At 40.9% G+C, this 17,881-nt stretch overlaps 1 protein-coding gene across 2 annotated transcripts; it reads right to left on the bottom strand.

Moving 5' to 3' along the window:
- Window positions 1-502: 502 nt before the first annotated feature.
- LOC140203345 (uncharacterized) lies at window positions 503-14,966 on the bottom strand. 2 transcript variants are annotated; one of them, XM_072269376.1, is made up of 6 exons: window positions 14,885-14,966; window positions 14,481-14,565; window positions 3,447-7,423; window positions 2,550-2,690; window positions 2,253-2,364; window positions 503-698 (listed from the first exon to the last, which is right to left on the bottom strand). In XM_072269376.1, the coding sequence occupies exons 2-6, from the start codon at window positions 14,533-14,535 to the stop codon at window positions 625-627; spliced, it is 4,359 nt and encodes a 1,452-aa protein (XP_072125477.1). In that variant the 5' UTR covers window positions 14,536-14,565; window positions 14,885-14,966; the 3' UTR covers window positions 503-624. The 2 variants fall into 2 exon arrangements, with proteins under 2 accessions (XP_072125477.1, XP_072125478.1); XM_072269377.1 differs by lacking the exon at window positions 14,885-14,966 and adding an exon at window positions 14,773-14,835.
- Between the last annotated feature and the right edge of the window lie 2,915 nt (window positions 14,967-17,881).

The following is a 17,881-nucleotide window of genomic DNA, read 5'->3' as shown; positions in this document are numbered from 1 at the left end:
TGAGCAGCTGGTGCATATCACAGGTCTTGGTTATGTGACCACCTACACTGGGCAATCTCTAATGAGGGTTGATAATGGTTGGGGCCACCCGTCTTATAAAGGCATTGCCCAGAAGAAGGCAATGGCAAAACACTTCTGTAGAAAAATTTGTCAAGAGCATGATCATCTACGTCACATGACATGACACATAATGATGATGATATGGCAACTCTTTGAATGATAACACACAAGGCTAGGCTCCGTAGAACACTTCTAGCACTTTCAAACCAGGAGCCCAGACAGCAAGATTATTCTTAATACACCAAATTACAGACGAAGGTTAATTGTCATGTTCTAGACATCTCAAGATAGAAATACTAAAATTACTAGCTCTTTCAATCAACTAGTAGAAACACAACACACTGAATAGGTCTTCAGTGTTATTAAGTTCTGTGATTTTAAGAATCCTGAACATTTTGTATGTTGGAGAAAATACCAAATCATTTGTTCTGCAATTGGTTTTATTATTCACTGCTGTGTTAAATCATTACAATAATCTTGTAAAACACTCCACCACTCCAAGTGAATTTAAAGTAATTAACCCATTCTCAAAGGCCCAGTGATTATCATTACATCTTGTTGACTTTAGGCAAGGTTGTAGGTGCAAACAAAAGGTAGATCTTCTGTACAATCTGTCTCATTCCATCTGCCTTCAATATCTGGAAGGAAAATAAAACTACAGCTGAGCTACAATAATCTTTCAGATTGTTTTTCACCATTGAATCATACTGATATCCGAAAAGGTTTGATTTTCCTGTATCTCACAGTGTACATAAGCATTAGTTCATATTTTACATTCAGATCAAAGGTTCCTATTTCCAAAAAAGGAGCCCTTCAAAATTGACAAAATCTTCCTTTTTAATCACAGGAAGAAACCATGTCCGTAGCTTAAATGTCATTTTAGCAGTGGAATAAATGGGACCTGGCTATAGAGAGGGAAGGGAAAATTACCGGTCTGACAACAAAAGTGGCCAAGAATAGAATCTTCTGAAAACTTTCAAACAGGCTGGAGAATATTTTACAGGAAGTATGACTAATATTGTAGATACGAGGTGAGTATTCAGAAAAAAACAATTGTTTTACATAGAGGTATAGTTAATTGTTGCTGATTGTAAGGTGATAGAGAATGATGCTTAGGAAAGTCATCTTCTGACTCAGGCTCCATCCTACAGAATCTTTACTGCCACTCTGCTCCCTTCATAACCCCTATGTGATAGGACAACACCTTTGATTCAGAAAAGACAGCAACATCTCTCACCTGCAGCTAATCAGGACTGTCTATTTAACAAGCATAAACAGTGCCACTCAGATTGAAGCCAAGTAACACTTTGTTGCAGATCCTCTATCCTATGGAATCCTCTCGATCTTCCTCAATCGCACAATATACTCCTTTCCCCTCATAGGCGTGTATTTCCAGTCTATCACTCAAGTTACCTGTCCCTGAGAACCCCAGCAAAGGGGGCTTGTAGTTAAATTCTCCAAGGATATATGTTCTTTTGGAATAAATTCTGCTTGTTCTGTTTACACAAGTGCTGTTCGATTTGCTAAACATTTCTAGAATCTTCTAGCTTAAGTTCCATTTTCCTGCAGCTATGGGATTTTGCCAACTCTGAATATGCTTGCCCTCAGGAGTGGGCAGACCTCTTGACGTATGTTTGTGACTCAGAGGTCAGCAGTCTGTTTCCTTTTGTAAGTTTGGGTTGTGTGGGTTAGTTGCTGCCTTGGCAGAAGGAAAATGCACTTTCCACATCTGCAGTAGATAAGTCTGAATCTGCAAATTATCTGTAAATCTGAATCAGTGTTATTGTAGTCAGTCCTCAATGTCATTCTACTGTTTCTGGGATTGATGAAGATTCACTAAACAGTGGTACTAGTCTCAAGCTCTGCCTCTAGATAAACTGGCAGGTGTACTCCGAATGAATGAACGTGCCACATTTGCATCAAAACTACTTAAGAATGCCTTTTGTGATTTTCTTTCTGAATAGTTCCTGTATCTGTTTTATTCATTGTAAATCGATGTGGGCAAGACACTACTTCCATTTCCAATGGATGGACAGACAACCCATGCAACACGGCTGCTTCTGAATCTCACTCCATTGTCGTACATGGAAAGTTGTCTTTATTGGTTTCATTTACCAGTCAAGTTCTCGAATGTATCTGGAATTAATTTGGATGAAGGTGTCTTTAAAATGTAGTTTCAAGTGGTAACCTACCTCCAGAATTAAAGCTCACGCAGTTCTCATTTTCTTTTATGCTGTCAAGCTGGTCATTGCTCCATTTTGTAAAATCTAGTACAGATCCATCACTCCACAGAAAAATCCCCTCCTATGTGGAAAAAAACAGCGTATCATTATTTGTATGAGCTTATTTTTGTGAAAAACTCACTCTGTTTACTTGAAATAATGATAATGTTTAATCAAAGCACAGGATTCACTATGAACATTGAAAGAGACTTTGAGATAGCAGCACACACAGTAATATTAGAGCTATAAGAAGCAAAGGAATTTTACCTCACAGCAGTCACTAAGACCAATCCAAGCAGTGGGTTGTGATGGGTCCTGTGCCTTAATCAGCCTTTGAATGAATTGATTGTGTTCATTCCAATGGATGGAGGCCAGGTGACCATTTGGCACATATTGCCGGCACTTTAGCTACATGGAAGAGAAAAGAGCTTCAGGAGATATGCTTTATTCCTCAATTATCAAGCTCATTTCTGTGTCTTGTTCTGTAATCAATTTCTCTTTGGAGAAGATGCCAAGGATTGCCAATCCAGAAATGCTGTCCATTGAGAAAAAAACAAGACTAGACTAGATCAATTTTGATATGTGAAAAGCATCTCACAGATGATGCATAAAAAGCTAGAAACAAAGGGAAATAGTAGAACAATATTGACTTGAAGTTGGATTTGAACTTTTCTGGATGCTAGTTCCAAATTCAAAGAGATGGTCAAAATGGTTAAAAATAAGTGTGTGTTAATGCAGTTTCTACTTCACAAATTGCTGTGATGTGCAACTCACATGGGTCTCAGTGGGAGAAGGAATGTTGTGACATTATCTCCATTGTTTGTGGGCAACTCTAAGAGAGAAAAAATCAGTTTTTAAATCTCAAGAATAGGTGGACACTTGGAACACAGAAACTTCCAAGGAGGAGATGGAGCAGAGGGTTTACCCTGGAGTAAGGCAGGTGTTAACTTTCAACAGCTTATGAGGTCAGAAGGAACTGACATATGGATTATAATCACTTTCAAATTCCTATCAGTGGCACTTACATCTATAAATGTCAGTATCCTAAGATACTTACTAAGATTGAAGTTGGTATAAAAGGCATACTGCACCTCTTTATAATGAAAATAATATCAGCACAACGTTTCAAAAGAAAAAATATAAATCACGTTTATTTAGCCTTACCTCAGCTTCTAACCAGGTTACCTTCACCTTAGGGAAGAACTGATAACAAGATGATAAGTACTTGTAATGAGTCCATCCAGGTAGACAGGGTTGCTTGCGTTGCTGGACTGGCGATTCTGAATGAAATTCAAGCTTTGTTCCGCGATTAGGGTAAGAGTTTTCCTGTTTTTGTTTCATTGTAGAAAAACATGGAAATACTTTTTCATGGTGAAATGGAGCTGCCATCTCAGGGTGAGTTGCAGGTAACAGTTCAGGATTGAGTGGATGTATGGCTTGGATATGAGTTCCTAACGATGGAGGATTACCACTAGAATGAGGTGGAGGATCCTTTTTAGTATGTAGAGGAAGTTCCGCAGCAGGATAAGGTGAAGGCCTTAGTTTAGGATAAAGTGGCAGTTCTATTCCAGAAAAATGTGGATGTTTCAGTCCAGGATTGGTTTGCAAGTCTATTCCCATATATGGGAGAGGTTCTATTTTTGGATATAATTGAGCTTTCATTTTGGGATACAGCAGAGGTTCCATTTTTGGATAGATTGGAGGACCCAACCTAGGATAAACTGGACGTCCCAATCTGGAATATGAAGTATATTCCACATTACGATGAGGGGGACGTGATATTCTTTTATGATGAGGCATGTGTCTCACTTTAGAGAAAAACTGCGCTGACTCGTGGGAACTGTGCAGAGATCCACCATCAGGATTTGGCTGAGGATTTATTTCAGGGTTTAACTGATATTCCATTACAGGGTTGGATAGAGGTTCCACACGAGCATCTGCTGGAGACATCATGTTAAGCTGAGTGTAAGGTACTGCCTCTGGATTAAGTGGAGACTGCACTTCCAGGTAAGGAGATTCCACTTCAAGATTTGTCAGACGTGCGACATTGGCAGAATATGGGGAATCTGTTTCTGGAATAAATGGGGGATCCTCTTTTGGATACGGTGGAAATTCCACTTTAGTAAAAGATGATGACGGTATCTTAGAACAAGGCCGAGGATTTGCTTCAGGATTTGTTAAAAGTGCTGTTTCAGCAGCAGGTGGAGACGTTACTTCTGAATAAGGTAGAGAAATCTGTTCAGAAGGAGATGGGGGTATCACTTTGGCAGAACTCAAAGCCACTCCTGCAGGCACTGTTGAAGACATCACTTGAAGTGAAGGTGGAAGCACTATTTCAGGTGAAGGCAAAGCTGCCACAAAGGCTGAAGGTGGAATTGCCCCTTTGGGCAGAGATATCGGATTGACAAATGGCAGAGGTGCTACTTTAGGTAACAGTTGAGGAGAAACATTGGGTGAAGATGGAGGGGATGCCAGAGGTGCCACTTCAGAGGAAGGAGGAGATGCCATATCTGGCGACAATGGAGGTGACTCTTCAGCTGTCGAGGTAGGTGTCCCGTCAGGTGAACGTAGAGGGGGTACCTCGGGCGATAATGGAGATGCTCCTTCAACTGATGGTGAAGGTGTCAGATCAGGCACTGGTGGAGGAGACACTTCAGATGAAGAGAGAGATGCCATTGTAGGAGAAGAAGGAAATGCAGGTTCAGCAGGATGAAGAGGAATCTGTTTAGGATCAAGGGGAGGTGTTGCATATGAGGGGGTAGGTACTACTTCAGTTTCTGGCAAAAGTGCCATTTTAGATGTGGCTTGAGTTTTTGCCAAAGGTACAAGTGTGGGTTGAGGATGGACTAATTCGGGTATTATTTCAGGATCAGGTATAGATTTCCCATCCAGAGATCTCTCTCCAGATGCAGGGAGAGTCACCTCCTCGGTTAATGGTGGAGCCATGCTGGACGAAGCTGGATGTACTACTTCAGGGGCTGGCAGAGGAGATGCATGAGGTGAAGGTGGAGATGGTACCGTGAGCAAAGGTGGAGAGGATGATTCAGCTGAAGGATATGTCACATTAGATAATGGTAACATTGTCACTTCAGATGCAGGTGGCACACTGGGTGAGGGTGGCTGTGATACTTCAGGTGAAGAAGCTGATGGCACTCCAGATGTAGATGGAGATGACATTTCAGTTGAAGGTGGAGATGAAGATGGCAGATCAAGTGAAGGTGGAGGGGATATGTCAGGTGAAAGAGTAGGTGGCATTTTGGGTGAAAATGGAGGTGATATGGTGGATGAAGATGGAGGTGGTGTTAGGTTGGCTGAACTTGGAACTGGCACATCCAGTGAAGACAGAAGTGATGATGGAGGTGATACTTCAGGAGAAGATGGGGTCACTGCAGCTGAAGGTGGTGATATATTGGGCAAAGAAGGAGAGGGTGATGAAGGGGGTACTTTAGACGATGGAGGGGGCAGCTCACGTGGTGATGGAAGAGGCAGCTCATATGATAACGGAAGCATCTCAGGGGGCAGTTTTGCTGCTGACAGAAGGGGCAATTTGGGCAAAGATGGAAGGGAAATTTCACGAGATGATGATGGGGGCAGTTCGGGTGAAAATGAAGGGGGTAGTTCCGGTAATGATGGAGAGGGTGGTGATGGAAGAGGCAGTGCAGCTGTCGACAGAAGAGGCACTTCAGATGGTGACCAAGGGGTTGGTGAGGGTGATGATAGTGGGGGTAATTCATGAGATGACGGAAGGGGTGCTTCAGCTGATGGAGCAGGGGACGGTGAGAGTGGTGTAGGATGGGACAGTTCAGTTGCTGATGGAGGGAGTGGTGAGGCTGATGACGGAGGGGGCTGCTCAGTTGGCGATGGAGGAGTCGGTGAGGGTGGTGAAGGAGGGGTTGGGGAAGGTGATGAAGGAAGAACCAGTGAGGATGATGACGGAGGGGACAGTGAGACCCATGACGGAGGGTGCTGTGTATGCGTTGATGGAGGGAGCAGTGATGACTGTAATGGAGGATATGGTTCTTCATTTGGGGAAGGAGGAGGCTGTGAAGGTGATGTTGGAGGGGACTCTTCAGCTGGTGACAGAGTGGGCAGTGAGGGAGATGATGGAGGGGACACTTCAGTAGGTGATGACTGGGAGGACAGTGAGTGGGATGATGGAGGGGGCAGTGAGGGGGATGATAGAGGGGGCAGTGAGGGGGTTGATAGAGAGGGCAGTGAGGGGGATGATAGAGGAGGCAGTGAGGGGGCTGATAGAGGGGGCAGTAAGGGGGATGATAGAGGGGGCAATGAAGGGGATGATAGAGGGGGCAGTGAGGGGGTTGATAGAGAGGGCAGTGAGGGGGATGATAGAGGGGGCAGTGAGGTGGATGATAGAGGGGTTGCTTCAGTTGGTGATGGAGGGGAAACTTCAGTGGGTGATGGAGAAAGTGGTGAGGGTGATGCCAGAGGGGGAGGTGAAGGTGATGTCAGAGGAGGCAGTGAGGGTGATGAAGCAGGAGTTGTTTTAACTGTTGATGGAGAGGCCTGTTTAGGTGCTGGTGCCACCTTCGGGAAAGCCTGAGGTGATACTTGCTTAACTAAGGGTGGTTGAACCAGTTTAGAATTATGCGTTGCTTCCTTCTGAGGAGAAACTGGCACTTTCCCTGTAGATGAAGAAAGTAATTTCAGTTTGGAATAAGGTGGAGGAGTCATCTCATGATATATCAATGGGTCTTCTGCAGCTTTAGGCTGAGATATGGCATCAGGATGGGAGGAAGAGATTATTTTTGAAGAAGGATAAGATGGTACTGCAGCATGGTCCCCTTGCCTTGCTTCAGCATCCTTAATGGGGCCTGTTTGATGATTAGTAAATGATTGCGTCGTGGAATGTGTTCCTTCTGATGAAGGATTGGATTTCTTTTCTTTCTCAGGAAAAGCCAGAGCTGTTTTTTCCAGATACTGTTGAGTGTAACTTTGTTTGACATCTGCATAATCATGATAGAGTACTGCTTCACGATAAGGGTTTGATCCTAATTCATGATATAGATGCTGAGCTCCTTCATTATTATAATAAGGATTCACAAGTTTCTCATTTATAGGATATGCTCGCTGTATCATTTGTCGCTTCTTCAGCATGCCTGACAATCTTTGAATATCGAAAGCTGTGATTAAATAAAAAGCAAGGCTGAAATTCCCATAAATACTGTCTCCTCATACCAGTTTAAAACACATGCCTCATGTCCAGTTTAATGAGAACTGAAATTATCTAATACAAGTGCACACTGAATGTTAGCTACAATGAAAATTATAGAAGATGAATTAAACATTTTAGTTAATCATGAATCAGTATTTATTTTATTTTATTGAGATGCAGCGCGGAGAAGGCCCTTCCAACCCTTCAAGGCACATTGCCCAGCAACCCCCAATTTAACTCCTGCCTAATCACAGGACAATTCACAATTATCAACTAACCTACCAACTGGTATGTCTTTGGAATGTGGGAGGAAACTGGAACACCTGGAGAAAACCCAAGTGGTCACAGGGAGAACATACAAACTCCTTACGGACAGCAGCAGGAATTGAACCCTGTACTGTAAAGCGTTGTGCTAACAACTACATTGCTGTGTCACCCATTTAGTTATTTATTGTTAGCATAATGTAGTTTTTAATAGTATCTCTGAAACGTGGTTCATTTGAACTATTCAGCTACCTTCAATGAGAAATGCTTAGGTACCTACATAGAACATAGAACAGTGCAGCACAGTACAGGCCCTGTTGTGCTGTCCTTTTAATGTAGTCAGAGATCAATCTAACCCTTCCCTCCCACAGAGCCCTCCACTTTTCTCTCATCTGTATGCCTATCTTAGAGTCTCTTCTGTATCTGTCCCTACCCCCACCTTTGGCAGCATATTCTAGCACTGACCACCTCCTGTGTAAAAAACAACTATTTGAGACATGCCCCGATACTCTACTCCAATCACCTTAAAATCATACCCCCTCAAATCCCCCCCCCGGAAAAAAGCACTGGCTATTCATCTATCTATGCCTCTTTTTATCTTGTACAACTCTATCAAGTCACCTCTCATCTTCCTTCACTCCAAAGAGAAAAACCTTAACTTGCTCAACCTATCCCCATAACACATGCCCTCTAATCCAGGCAGCACCCTGGTAAATCTCCTTTGCACACGCACTAAAGCTTCCACATCCTTCCTATAATGAGGTGACAAGAACTGAACACAATTCCTAAGGCCATCTCTATTACCTTTCTTGAAGAAAGGAATAACATTTGCCATCCTCCAATCTGCCAATATATTTATCTATCCTAATGTTTTTCAAAAGTTCCAGCACAACCTCTTTCTTAACTTGCATATGTTCCAGCACATCAACTGTGTTACGTTGTCCTCATATATGACAAGGCCTCTCTCACTGGTGAATACTGAAGGAAAGTATTCATTAAGGACCTTCCATACTTCCTCTGACTCCACGCACATGTTTTTTCTTTTATCCCTGATAGGTCCCACCCTCACTCTAGTCATCCTGTTCTTCACGTATATGTAAAATGACATGGGTTCTCCTTAACCCTACTCACCAAGGCCTTCTTGTGTACCCTTCTAACTCTCCTAAGTTAATTCTTATGCTCCTTCTTTACTACCTTGTAACTCTCAAATGCCCTATCTGATCATTGCTTCCTAAACCTTAAGGATGTTTCTTTCTTCCTCTTGACTAGATGTTCCACATCTCTTGGTTCCTTCACCCTGCATGCTTTCCTTACCTCAATGGAACAAATCTAGCCAGAACTCCATGCAAGTGCTCGCTAAACAACGTCCTCATTTCTGGTGTACATTACCCAGAGATCATCTGTTCCCAGTAAAGCTCCCAAGTTCCTGCCTAATAGTATTATAATTTACCCTCCCTGAGTAAATATTTTCCAATACTTTCTGCTCCGATCCCTGTCCAAGGTTATGTTAAAGATCACAGAATTATGGTCACTGTCTCTGAAGCGCTCACCCTCAGAGAGATTTGTCACTTGGCCAGCTCACTGCCTAGTATCCTCTCCTCTAATTGGCCGGTCTATGTATTTTGTCAGGAATCCTACCTGGCCACGTCTAACAAATTCTACCCTATCTAAACCTTTTGCGCTAAGGAGGAGCCTATCAATATTAGGGAAGTTGAAGTCACACATAACAGCAGAAAGTGGTGACACACAATCAGCTTGCCAATCTGTCCTTTAGCATTACTGTTGTTATTGGGGCAGGGTGGGGGTGGTCTGTTGAATACTCCAAACAGAGTGCTTGCTCCCTTCCTGTTTCTGAGTTCTACCCACACTGACTCAGTATACAGTCCCTCCATGACGTCCTCTCCTTCTGCAGCTGTGATACTAAATCCATAATTAGCGAAGCCACTTGCCCAGTCTTTTACCTCCCTCCCTGTCCCTTTTGAAACATGTAAACCGCAGGACATCCAGTAGCCTATTTCAGCCCTGTGACAGCCAGGTCAGAAGTTAATCAATTAAATGAATTCAAAATAGTGTTCCCTTTTCGCTCTTGAATTAAATATAGCACTGTAACTTCATAGTTATACAGGATGGAAGTAGACCATTCAACCCAACTCAGCCACGCCAACCAGGTCTCATGTTTTAAGTCCTTCTCCCTCACACTAAACCTATGCCTCTAGTTTTAACCTTTATTATCCTGGCCAGTGAATATGATAAATTATAAAGCCTAATATTTTAATTGTAATGCAAAGAGCATTTTAAATGAAATCCTGAAGTTAGCAATGCTACCTGTAACAAGAATAGGTATTAATGGTTTTCGGAGAATTCAAATTTATTCTCTGAAAAACCTCTGTGAAATTTACTAAAATGGTGCAAAGCAAAATCGAGATGGATTGATTAATTTTACAAAAAGATTATTCAACTTAAGTGAAAATTACTGAGGAATCTTCCAAGTGTCAATCAAAATATCATTAATAGAAAGATTTATCTGGAAAAAGTAACAAAGGGGAAGATGCTCACTCTTACTTGGACCCAATTTGAACAATATCTTCTGAATAATGCACGATAACTGTTAAATACCATTATTGCCAATTTGTTCTTTGAATTGCCCCTTTTCCTTGTGGGATGCATGAAAATGGTACAATCGCTGTCACAGGAGATTTGAGTGCTCAGTGTGTCTACGATCATCCATTTACGATCAGGATCATTGGCGTTCAATATCTGGGTCGTGCCCTGGTCTCTTAAAGCCACTGCATTGGAATAATGAGCAGTAAGAGAGTGGGTCTATTTGCTTTGTAAAATTGCAGAGTGGAATTTCCATTAGTTACGCTGAGAAATCTGTTCTTGAATTCTATCAGATTAGATGTCACAGGAGCTGTGATTCTACTCATATGAATGTTAATTGCGGGTTGTGGGGAGGAATTAATTAGCTTACATTTGTTTCACTTATTGTGTTTCATTCAAAGTTTTAAATATAAAATGAAAATGTTTCAAGTGTATTTAGTGCCAAGATTATAATGAACCATCAAGGTTCTTGACCAAGCATCGGAGAGATGGTAATTAGTGAACAAGTGCCATTCGATAGCACTATCGATATATATTGCCGCAGTTGCTGGTGAAATGGTAGTTGATAAGGGTGACTTGAGCTGCTTTGAGCAGCCTTTAAAGTACACAGTCTTTAAGCTGGCCCCTGTGAGGATCAACTCAAATGATACTACCTGGGCTTCACTTCTGGCAGAGAGACCTCTACATTTTCAAGGACCCAAAAGTTAAGAATGGATCGGATTTAGCTTTAATGTAGAGATGGACTGTTTGAAAACATCTGGCAATTGGCATACAAAATGTGGAATCTGAACCAGAAATAAGAAGGGAAAAAGAAAAAAAAGAGGAATTCCGATTTGCACTGGCAGTCACCATGGCCTTCTTTTTCCTGATCATCTCTGTGATGGTTTGTTCAAAGAGACAATGTGCGCAGAGAATCTGAGACACTTTCTTTGTGTGGAGTTAGGTGGTGATTTTGCTTGCACCAAATATATTAGTGACAGGCATGTGAAGAAATGAATGAAAACATTGTGGTAAAATTCACATTAAAGATGTGAAAATATTGAATATGTTAATAAAATGAAAAGGAAGTATGCTGGTTCACTGTTGGGAGAGTTTTGCAGGAAGCAGGAAGTTATTGGAAATAATGAGGCTGTAGAAGGTGGTGAGGGAGCAATGTTGCTGACATTATAGCCATGTCCTTGGCTTCTGAACACAACCGGGTCTCTCTTGTTCAGCAGCTGAATCAGGCTCCCTATAAGAATCATTATTTTTTTTTAATTATATATTTTAAGATACAGCGCCCACAGGCCCTTCCTGGCAATAACACTTCGATTTAACCCCAGCCAAGGGTACAATGAACCAGAGGAAGTTAATATAGGAGTGAAAGTATGAAGGAAATGAACAGTAATTAAAAGACAGATAGCATGCAAGAGTAGGCTATTTCCCTTCCGTTCAATATGAACTTGGCTAATCTGACTGTAAACTCAACCTCTCTTTACTATTCCCTTGCGTTATTAAAGAAACTCTTTCCCTGCCTTAAAATTTTCAAATGCTGCCTGTATCACCATTGGCAGGAGTTCCAAAGACAAACAACATGTTGAAGTATATATATTTTTTAAAAATTGCCTCAAATCAGCCGAAATGAGTGACCTCTTACTTTTAAACAGCAACTCCAAGTTCTAGTTCCTCCACAAGAGCGAACATACTCTCCACATATACCCGTGGAGACGCTTCAGAATCTCATATGCTCCAGTCTAATCCTCTTACTCGTGTATGTTCTAGTGGATACAAGTCTAACCGGTCCAGCCTTTGGAAGCAGACACAATAGCAACATAGTGGATCAAGAGTGCGGCGCTAAATGTAGTGGCCTCTAGTGTTGCATTCTTATTAGTATGTCAACATACCTTCAATCCCAGATAGATGTTAGTAAAGGAAATACTGAAATTATGTGGCTTTAAAAACAAATTGGTATTCTAATTGAATGTATAAGTATAATTAATAGTATAAGTATAAAGTATAATCTTACTGCATAATGATAAGCTACTCCAGAATACAAGAGGTTGTATATATCTCATTACATTTCCAAAATAATGTCACATATTTATTAACTTACAATGGAGAGGAGGGAGAGGAGAGGTGACTTGCTGGAGATGTACAAGATAATAACAGGCATGGTTAGAGTGCACAGGCAGACTTTTTCTTAGGGCAAAAATGGCAAATACAAGGGGGCATAACTTCATGGTGCTTGGAGGAAAGTATAGGAGGGATGTCAGGGGTAGCTTTTTTATACAGAGAGTGGTAAGAGACTTTTAAGATACTCTTAGATAGGCATGTGAATGGAAGATAAATGGAGGTCTATGCTGGAGGGAAGGGTAAGATCGAGGCTGAAGGACTTGTACTATGCTGTACTGACCTATGTTCTACACCCTAAATGGATTTCCATCAACATGTTTTCATTAGTGGTTTTCTAGAAAGCCAAATGATAATAACATTTTTGTAATATTGGCCCCTAACATCTCTCAAAACTAATTAGCTGTGAGCATGGCTGGAATAAATGGGGGAAACTGGTGGATGTGGCGTATTTGGATCTTCAGGTCTTGAGGTAGGAGGATAGTCAAAAAGGTTAGAGCAAACAAATGGAGGTAGTTTATTGACATGGATGGAGAATTAGTTATCAGACAGAAAGCAAGATGTGGAAATCAATAGATGTTCCTCAGGTTTGCAGGCTGTGACTAGCTGGTTACCACAAAGGGCAGGACTATGGTGTCATTTATTCACAATCCATGTCAGCAATTGTGTGAATGGACTAAATGTAGTGTTTCCAATTTTGCTGCTGATTTAAAACTAGGTAGTATTGTAAGTAGGGAGGAGAATGCAAAGAAGCATCAAAGTGCAGAAGACACTGAGTAAGTGACCAAGAACAAGATAAATGCAATACAAGGTAGAAAGAACAAAACTGAGAAGCAATATACAGTGGATTCTGGTTAATTGGACCTTTGGTTAATCGAGGCACCTGCTTATTTGGGACAATTCTTAAAGAAAACAAACTAATCAAGAAAATAGTGGGGATTCCCTTCATTTATTTGGGATACTATGCTGCTTAATTGTAATTGAACAGTTTATAACCAGCATCAGGTGCCTGCACTTGTCTGGCCGTTAGACACTACATTATGCTTCGAGCGAAAAGTTTTTAAACAGTGTCAGTTGCATATGCTTGTGTTCAAAAAGCAGTGATTTTTGTCACTGATAGTTGACAAGAAATAAGCAGTAAGACAACTCAGAACTGTTCTTGCTCACCGTGGTTTCAAGCATTCAGGCTTGGAGATGCCAGGAACGGTCGGGAGTGAAAGTGAAACGATTTCACTACTTCAACCAGTTAGGAACTACGATTAATCTGAAGGTATTGACAATCATCTTGAATATTATAATTAAAATGAAGATTTAAAGTTTGCAATCATTGATAGCATTATATGAAGATAATCCATTATCTATAGGAGGTGTCTGCATTGATTTTGATTATTTACAGTAAATCAAAAGAACGCAGCAGCATAAGCTGAATTTCTCCACAGATAACTATTAGGAACTAATACACAGTTTTATAGAACTGCAGTAGTACTGATAGTTTACTAAATTGTTTGGTATTTCAGTTAAATACATAATTTTTTACTCAGTTAAATGGTAGTTTTTCATTTTTATATATTTTTAATTATTTCCATGAAACTTCAGTTAATTGGGGCAGCCGCTTAATTGGGCCAAAATGTACTGGTCCCGATGTGTCCCAATTAACCAGAACCCACTATATTTTTAAATAATGGGAGACGAAAGAATGTTACTGTTCAAAGTCACTGAAAGCCAAGGTGCAGATGCAGTGAGCAAATAGGAAAACGAATGGTACCTTGGCTTTTATTATGAGAAGATTTTGCTGCAGGAGTAAAGATGCCTTACTGAAGTTATAATGGGTTTCAAAGAGACTGCACCTGGAGTACCATGCATTGTTTGGTCTGTTTACCTAAAAAAAATGTGTTTGCTACAGAGGGATTGCAGCAATGATACAAACAATCAAAACAGCCTCTTATAATTTTACTCTGGAATCTACCTCTGTATAGACACATCCCGCATCTACGTCTTCATCAAAGTTAATATACTGAGAAATGCGTTCTCAGATGTCACACTGTAATTACCTGCAGCATCGATCAAGAGCCTTCCGCTTATCAGAAAAATGATCCTCAATATCATGATTGTATCATGAACCTCTTTTCCTGCAACCTGAAAGGAAAAACAAAACTTTACACTGATAAATTAAAAATAATTAAAGACATTCCAGATCTCTTCCAATATCTTTTCTCCAGTCGACAGAGAGATAATTTACATAAGTAATTATATATACATCAGATCTGTGCCACATTTGAAAGTACAGAAATCTGATACAATTGGTAGATCAACACTGATGATAAAATAACTGATGTGTGTTACCAGCCAGCTATTTGTTTCTTACTAGAACTGAGATAAAGAAGATGTGGAGCTGGTGGACTCGTCACTGTGGAGCAGTGTTAATGGAGTGAACCATGGCTGTTGCAATACTTACTACGTTTCCCAAACCTTTCAAACCAATCAGCACATGTTCCAAGTGAGATCAAGGAGAAAGCTCCATTTCTGGTAACAAGAAACTTGGAACTAGATCTTAAACAAAGGGGCAGGAAGGTCCAACAACTGCTTTTAAATCAACTCTCTCTGTGGGGTCACTTGTCATATTTGCCATCAGCAGCTCATTAACACTTAAATAGCCTGAAACACTTGGTGAGCAGTATCTCAGAACAAACTGTTTTTATTTAATGCAGAATCACACCAAAAAACAAAGTAAGGTAACAATTAACCATAATGGCAGTGCACTTTGGATTTTATTTTCTTTGTGACTTCAGTTGTTTTCTTATAGTCACAGAAAAATACATTTGAATGTCGTCCAAATTGCTGTAGGAAATCAGGTCCAAAAAAACTGCCAACAAGAAGCAGATAAGCCCAAATACACTACAAACCACATTAAACCTCAGAAAATACACTACGAACCACATTAAAACTCAGAAAATACACTACGAACCACATTAAAACTCAGAAAATACACTACGAACCACATTAAAACTCAGAAAATGAAAAAGCATTTAAGGTTAGAAGAGTGAAATCAATTGCTGATTTTGAAACAGATGTTGGTTAGATCTTTGGTGCAACACACACCAAAGTTGCTGGTGAACGCAGCAGGCCAGGCAGCATCTCTAGGAAGAGGTACAGTCGACGTTTCAGGCCGAGACCCTTCGTCAGGACCCTTCGTCAGGTCTTGGCCTGAAACGTCAACTGTACCTCTTCCTAGAGATGCTACCTGGCCTGCTGCGTTCACCAGCAACTTTGATGTGTGTTGCTTGAATTTCCAGCATCTGCAGAATTCCTGTTGTTTAGATCTTTGGTGGCTAGTTTTGGTGAAAATGGAAACTAGAAAACAGTGACACTTGCCTTTGGTTTGAAGACTTTTTGTTAGTAAGAATTAAAACAGGATAAGGGATATATAAGGCTATAAGACCAAGAGACGTAGGAGCAGAATTAGCCCATTTCATCATGGCAGATGTAAATTTCCTCTCAGCCCCAATCTCCTGCCTTCCCCCCGTATTTCTTCATGCCCTGACCAATTAGCCTCCACAGCTGCCTGTGACAAAGATTTCCACAGATTCACCACTCTCTGACTGAAGAAATTCCTCCCATCACTGTTCTAAAAGGACACCCCTCTATTCTGAGGCTGTGTCCTCTGGTCTTAGACTCTCCCACCATAGGAAACATCCTCTCCACATCCACCCTATCAAAGCCTTTCACCATTCTATAGGTTTCAATGAGATCACCCCTCATTCTTCTGAATTCTAGTGAATACAGGCCCAGGACCATCAATTGCTACAAGCCATTCAATTCTGGGATCATTTTCATGAATCTCCCTTGAACCCTCTCTAGTTCCAGTATTCTTTATCATTCTGAGAAGTAACAGTGAAGCAGACCAAATCGGAATAGAGGGTAGTAAGACACACAAATGCTTCATGTAAAGAAGGAAGCTTTAGCAGTGGTTATATCAAATAAAAATGTCAATAATTAAAGACAAGGGACTTTGAGGACAAATACAAAAGATGAGTGGGATTGCGAGAGGCAGAACATAACAACTTCCCTCTCTAATGATGAACTTCACTCTTTCATTGGCGTACCATGAAGCTTTTGTATGGTGCAGCTGGAATCCAGCTTCTCTAATCACATGACGTATGATACTTCTGTAAACATTGTGAAGCAAGGATTTCAAACTTATTCCAAAAGCTCCAAGACATTGTCCTCTTCTTTGTGTTGCCTTCTGCTGGATCCTAACAAGGAAGCAGAAAAACATTATTAAGAGTTGACTTTGAAAAATGAAAGTGATCTCACACACACCACAGAATTGACCTTATTGCTTTTAATATTTTAGAAGATTTTATAGAAAACTTTCAGCTAGCTTTAAACTAAAAAGACAGAGGGCAAGCTAGAAACATCCAACAATTAGTTATGCTATCATGCTTGCTTGCAGTGCTTTAATTTTTTAAATCTCTAACAGGTCATGAAGACATGTTCTGAGGAAACATGGTCTGGAACTATTAGTGCCTAATGATGTCCAAATTAAATTGAATAAAAGGGTTGTCCAAAAAGGTTTTATAAGATAGATAGAGATAGATAGATACTTTATTGATCCCAAAGGAAATAACAATATCACAGTAGCATTACAAGTGTACAGATATACAAATATTAGAAAAGAAGTATAAATAATTTTAAAAAAGTTACCACAACCAGTCCAACAGGAAAGCGTCATCACTCCACCAGCTATAGGTTGACCCATAATTGACCCTAATGGTCGAGAGTAAGAACAACCTCATATAGCGCTCTTTGGAGCAGAGCAGTTGTCCTAGTCTATTACTAAAAGTGCTCCTCTGTTCAGCCAAGGTGGCACGCAGAGAGCGAGAAACATTGTCCAGAATTGCCAGGATTTTCCATAGGGTCCTTTGTTCTAACACAGCCTCCAGTGTGTCCAGTTTGATTCCAATAACAGAGCCAGCCTTCCTAATCAATTTATTGAGGCTGTTGGCACCACCATTGATGATGCCATTGCCCCTGCACACCACCGCACGGAAGCAACAAATACTAGCGCCGACTGACTGGTAGAACATGTGAAGAAGAGGCCTGCATACTCTAAAGGACCTCAGTCTCCTCAGGAAGTAGAGGCAACTGTGGCCCTTCTTGTACAGAGCCTCTGTGTTGCTGCTCCACTCAGTTCTGTCCTCCAAGTGCACCCCCAGGTACTTGTAGGTCCTCACCATCAATAGTAACCGGGAGAAATGCAGGCTTAGTCTTCCTAAAGTCCATCACCATCTCCATCTATAACATCAGAGGGTAATCTTGTTGAAACGTGTAAAATCCTAAATGGTATGGTTAGATAGATGTTGAGATGTAGAAGAAAGGTCTTTGTAATCACAATTGTGTTGAATCGTGTACTGTGGCTTGGGCCTATTTAGCAACAAAGTCTTACGGCAAT

The sequence above is a fragment of the Mobula birostris genome, chromosome 9 (genome assembly GCF_030028105.1).
Source record: "Mobula birostris isolate sMobBir1 chromosome 9, sMobBir1.hap1, whole genome shotgun sequence".
Taxonomy (NCBI): domain Eukaryota; kingdom Metazoa; phylum Chordata; class Chondrichthyes; order Myliobatiformes; family Myliobatidae; genus Mobula; species Mobula birostris.
Note: the sequence above shows the minus strand (reverse complement) of the source record. Positions and strands in the feature narration are given on the sequence as shown.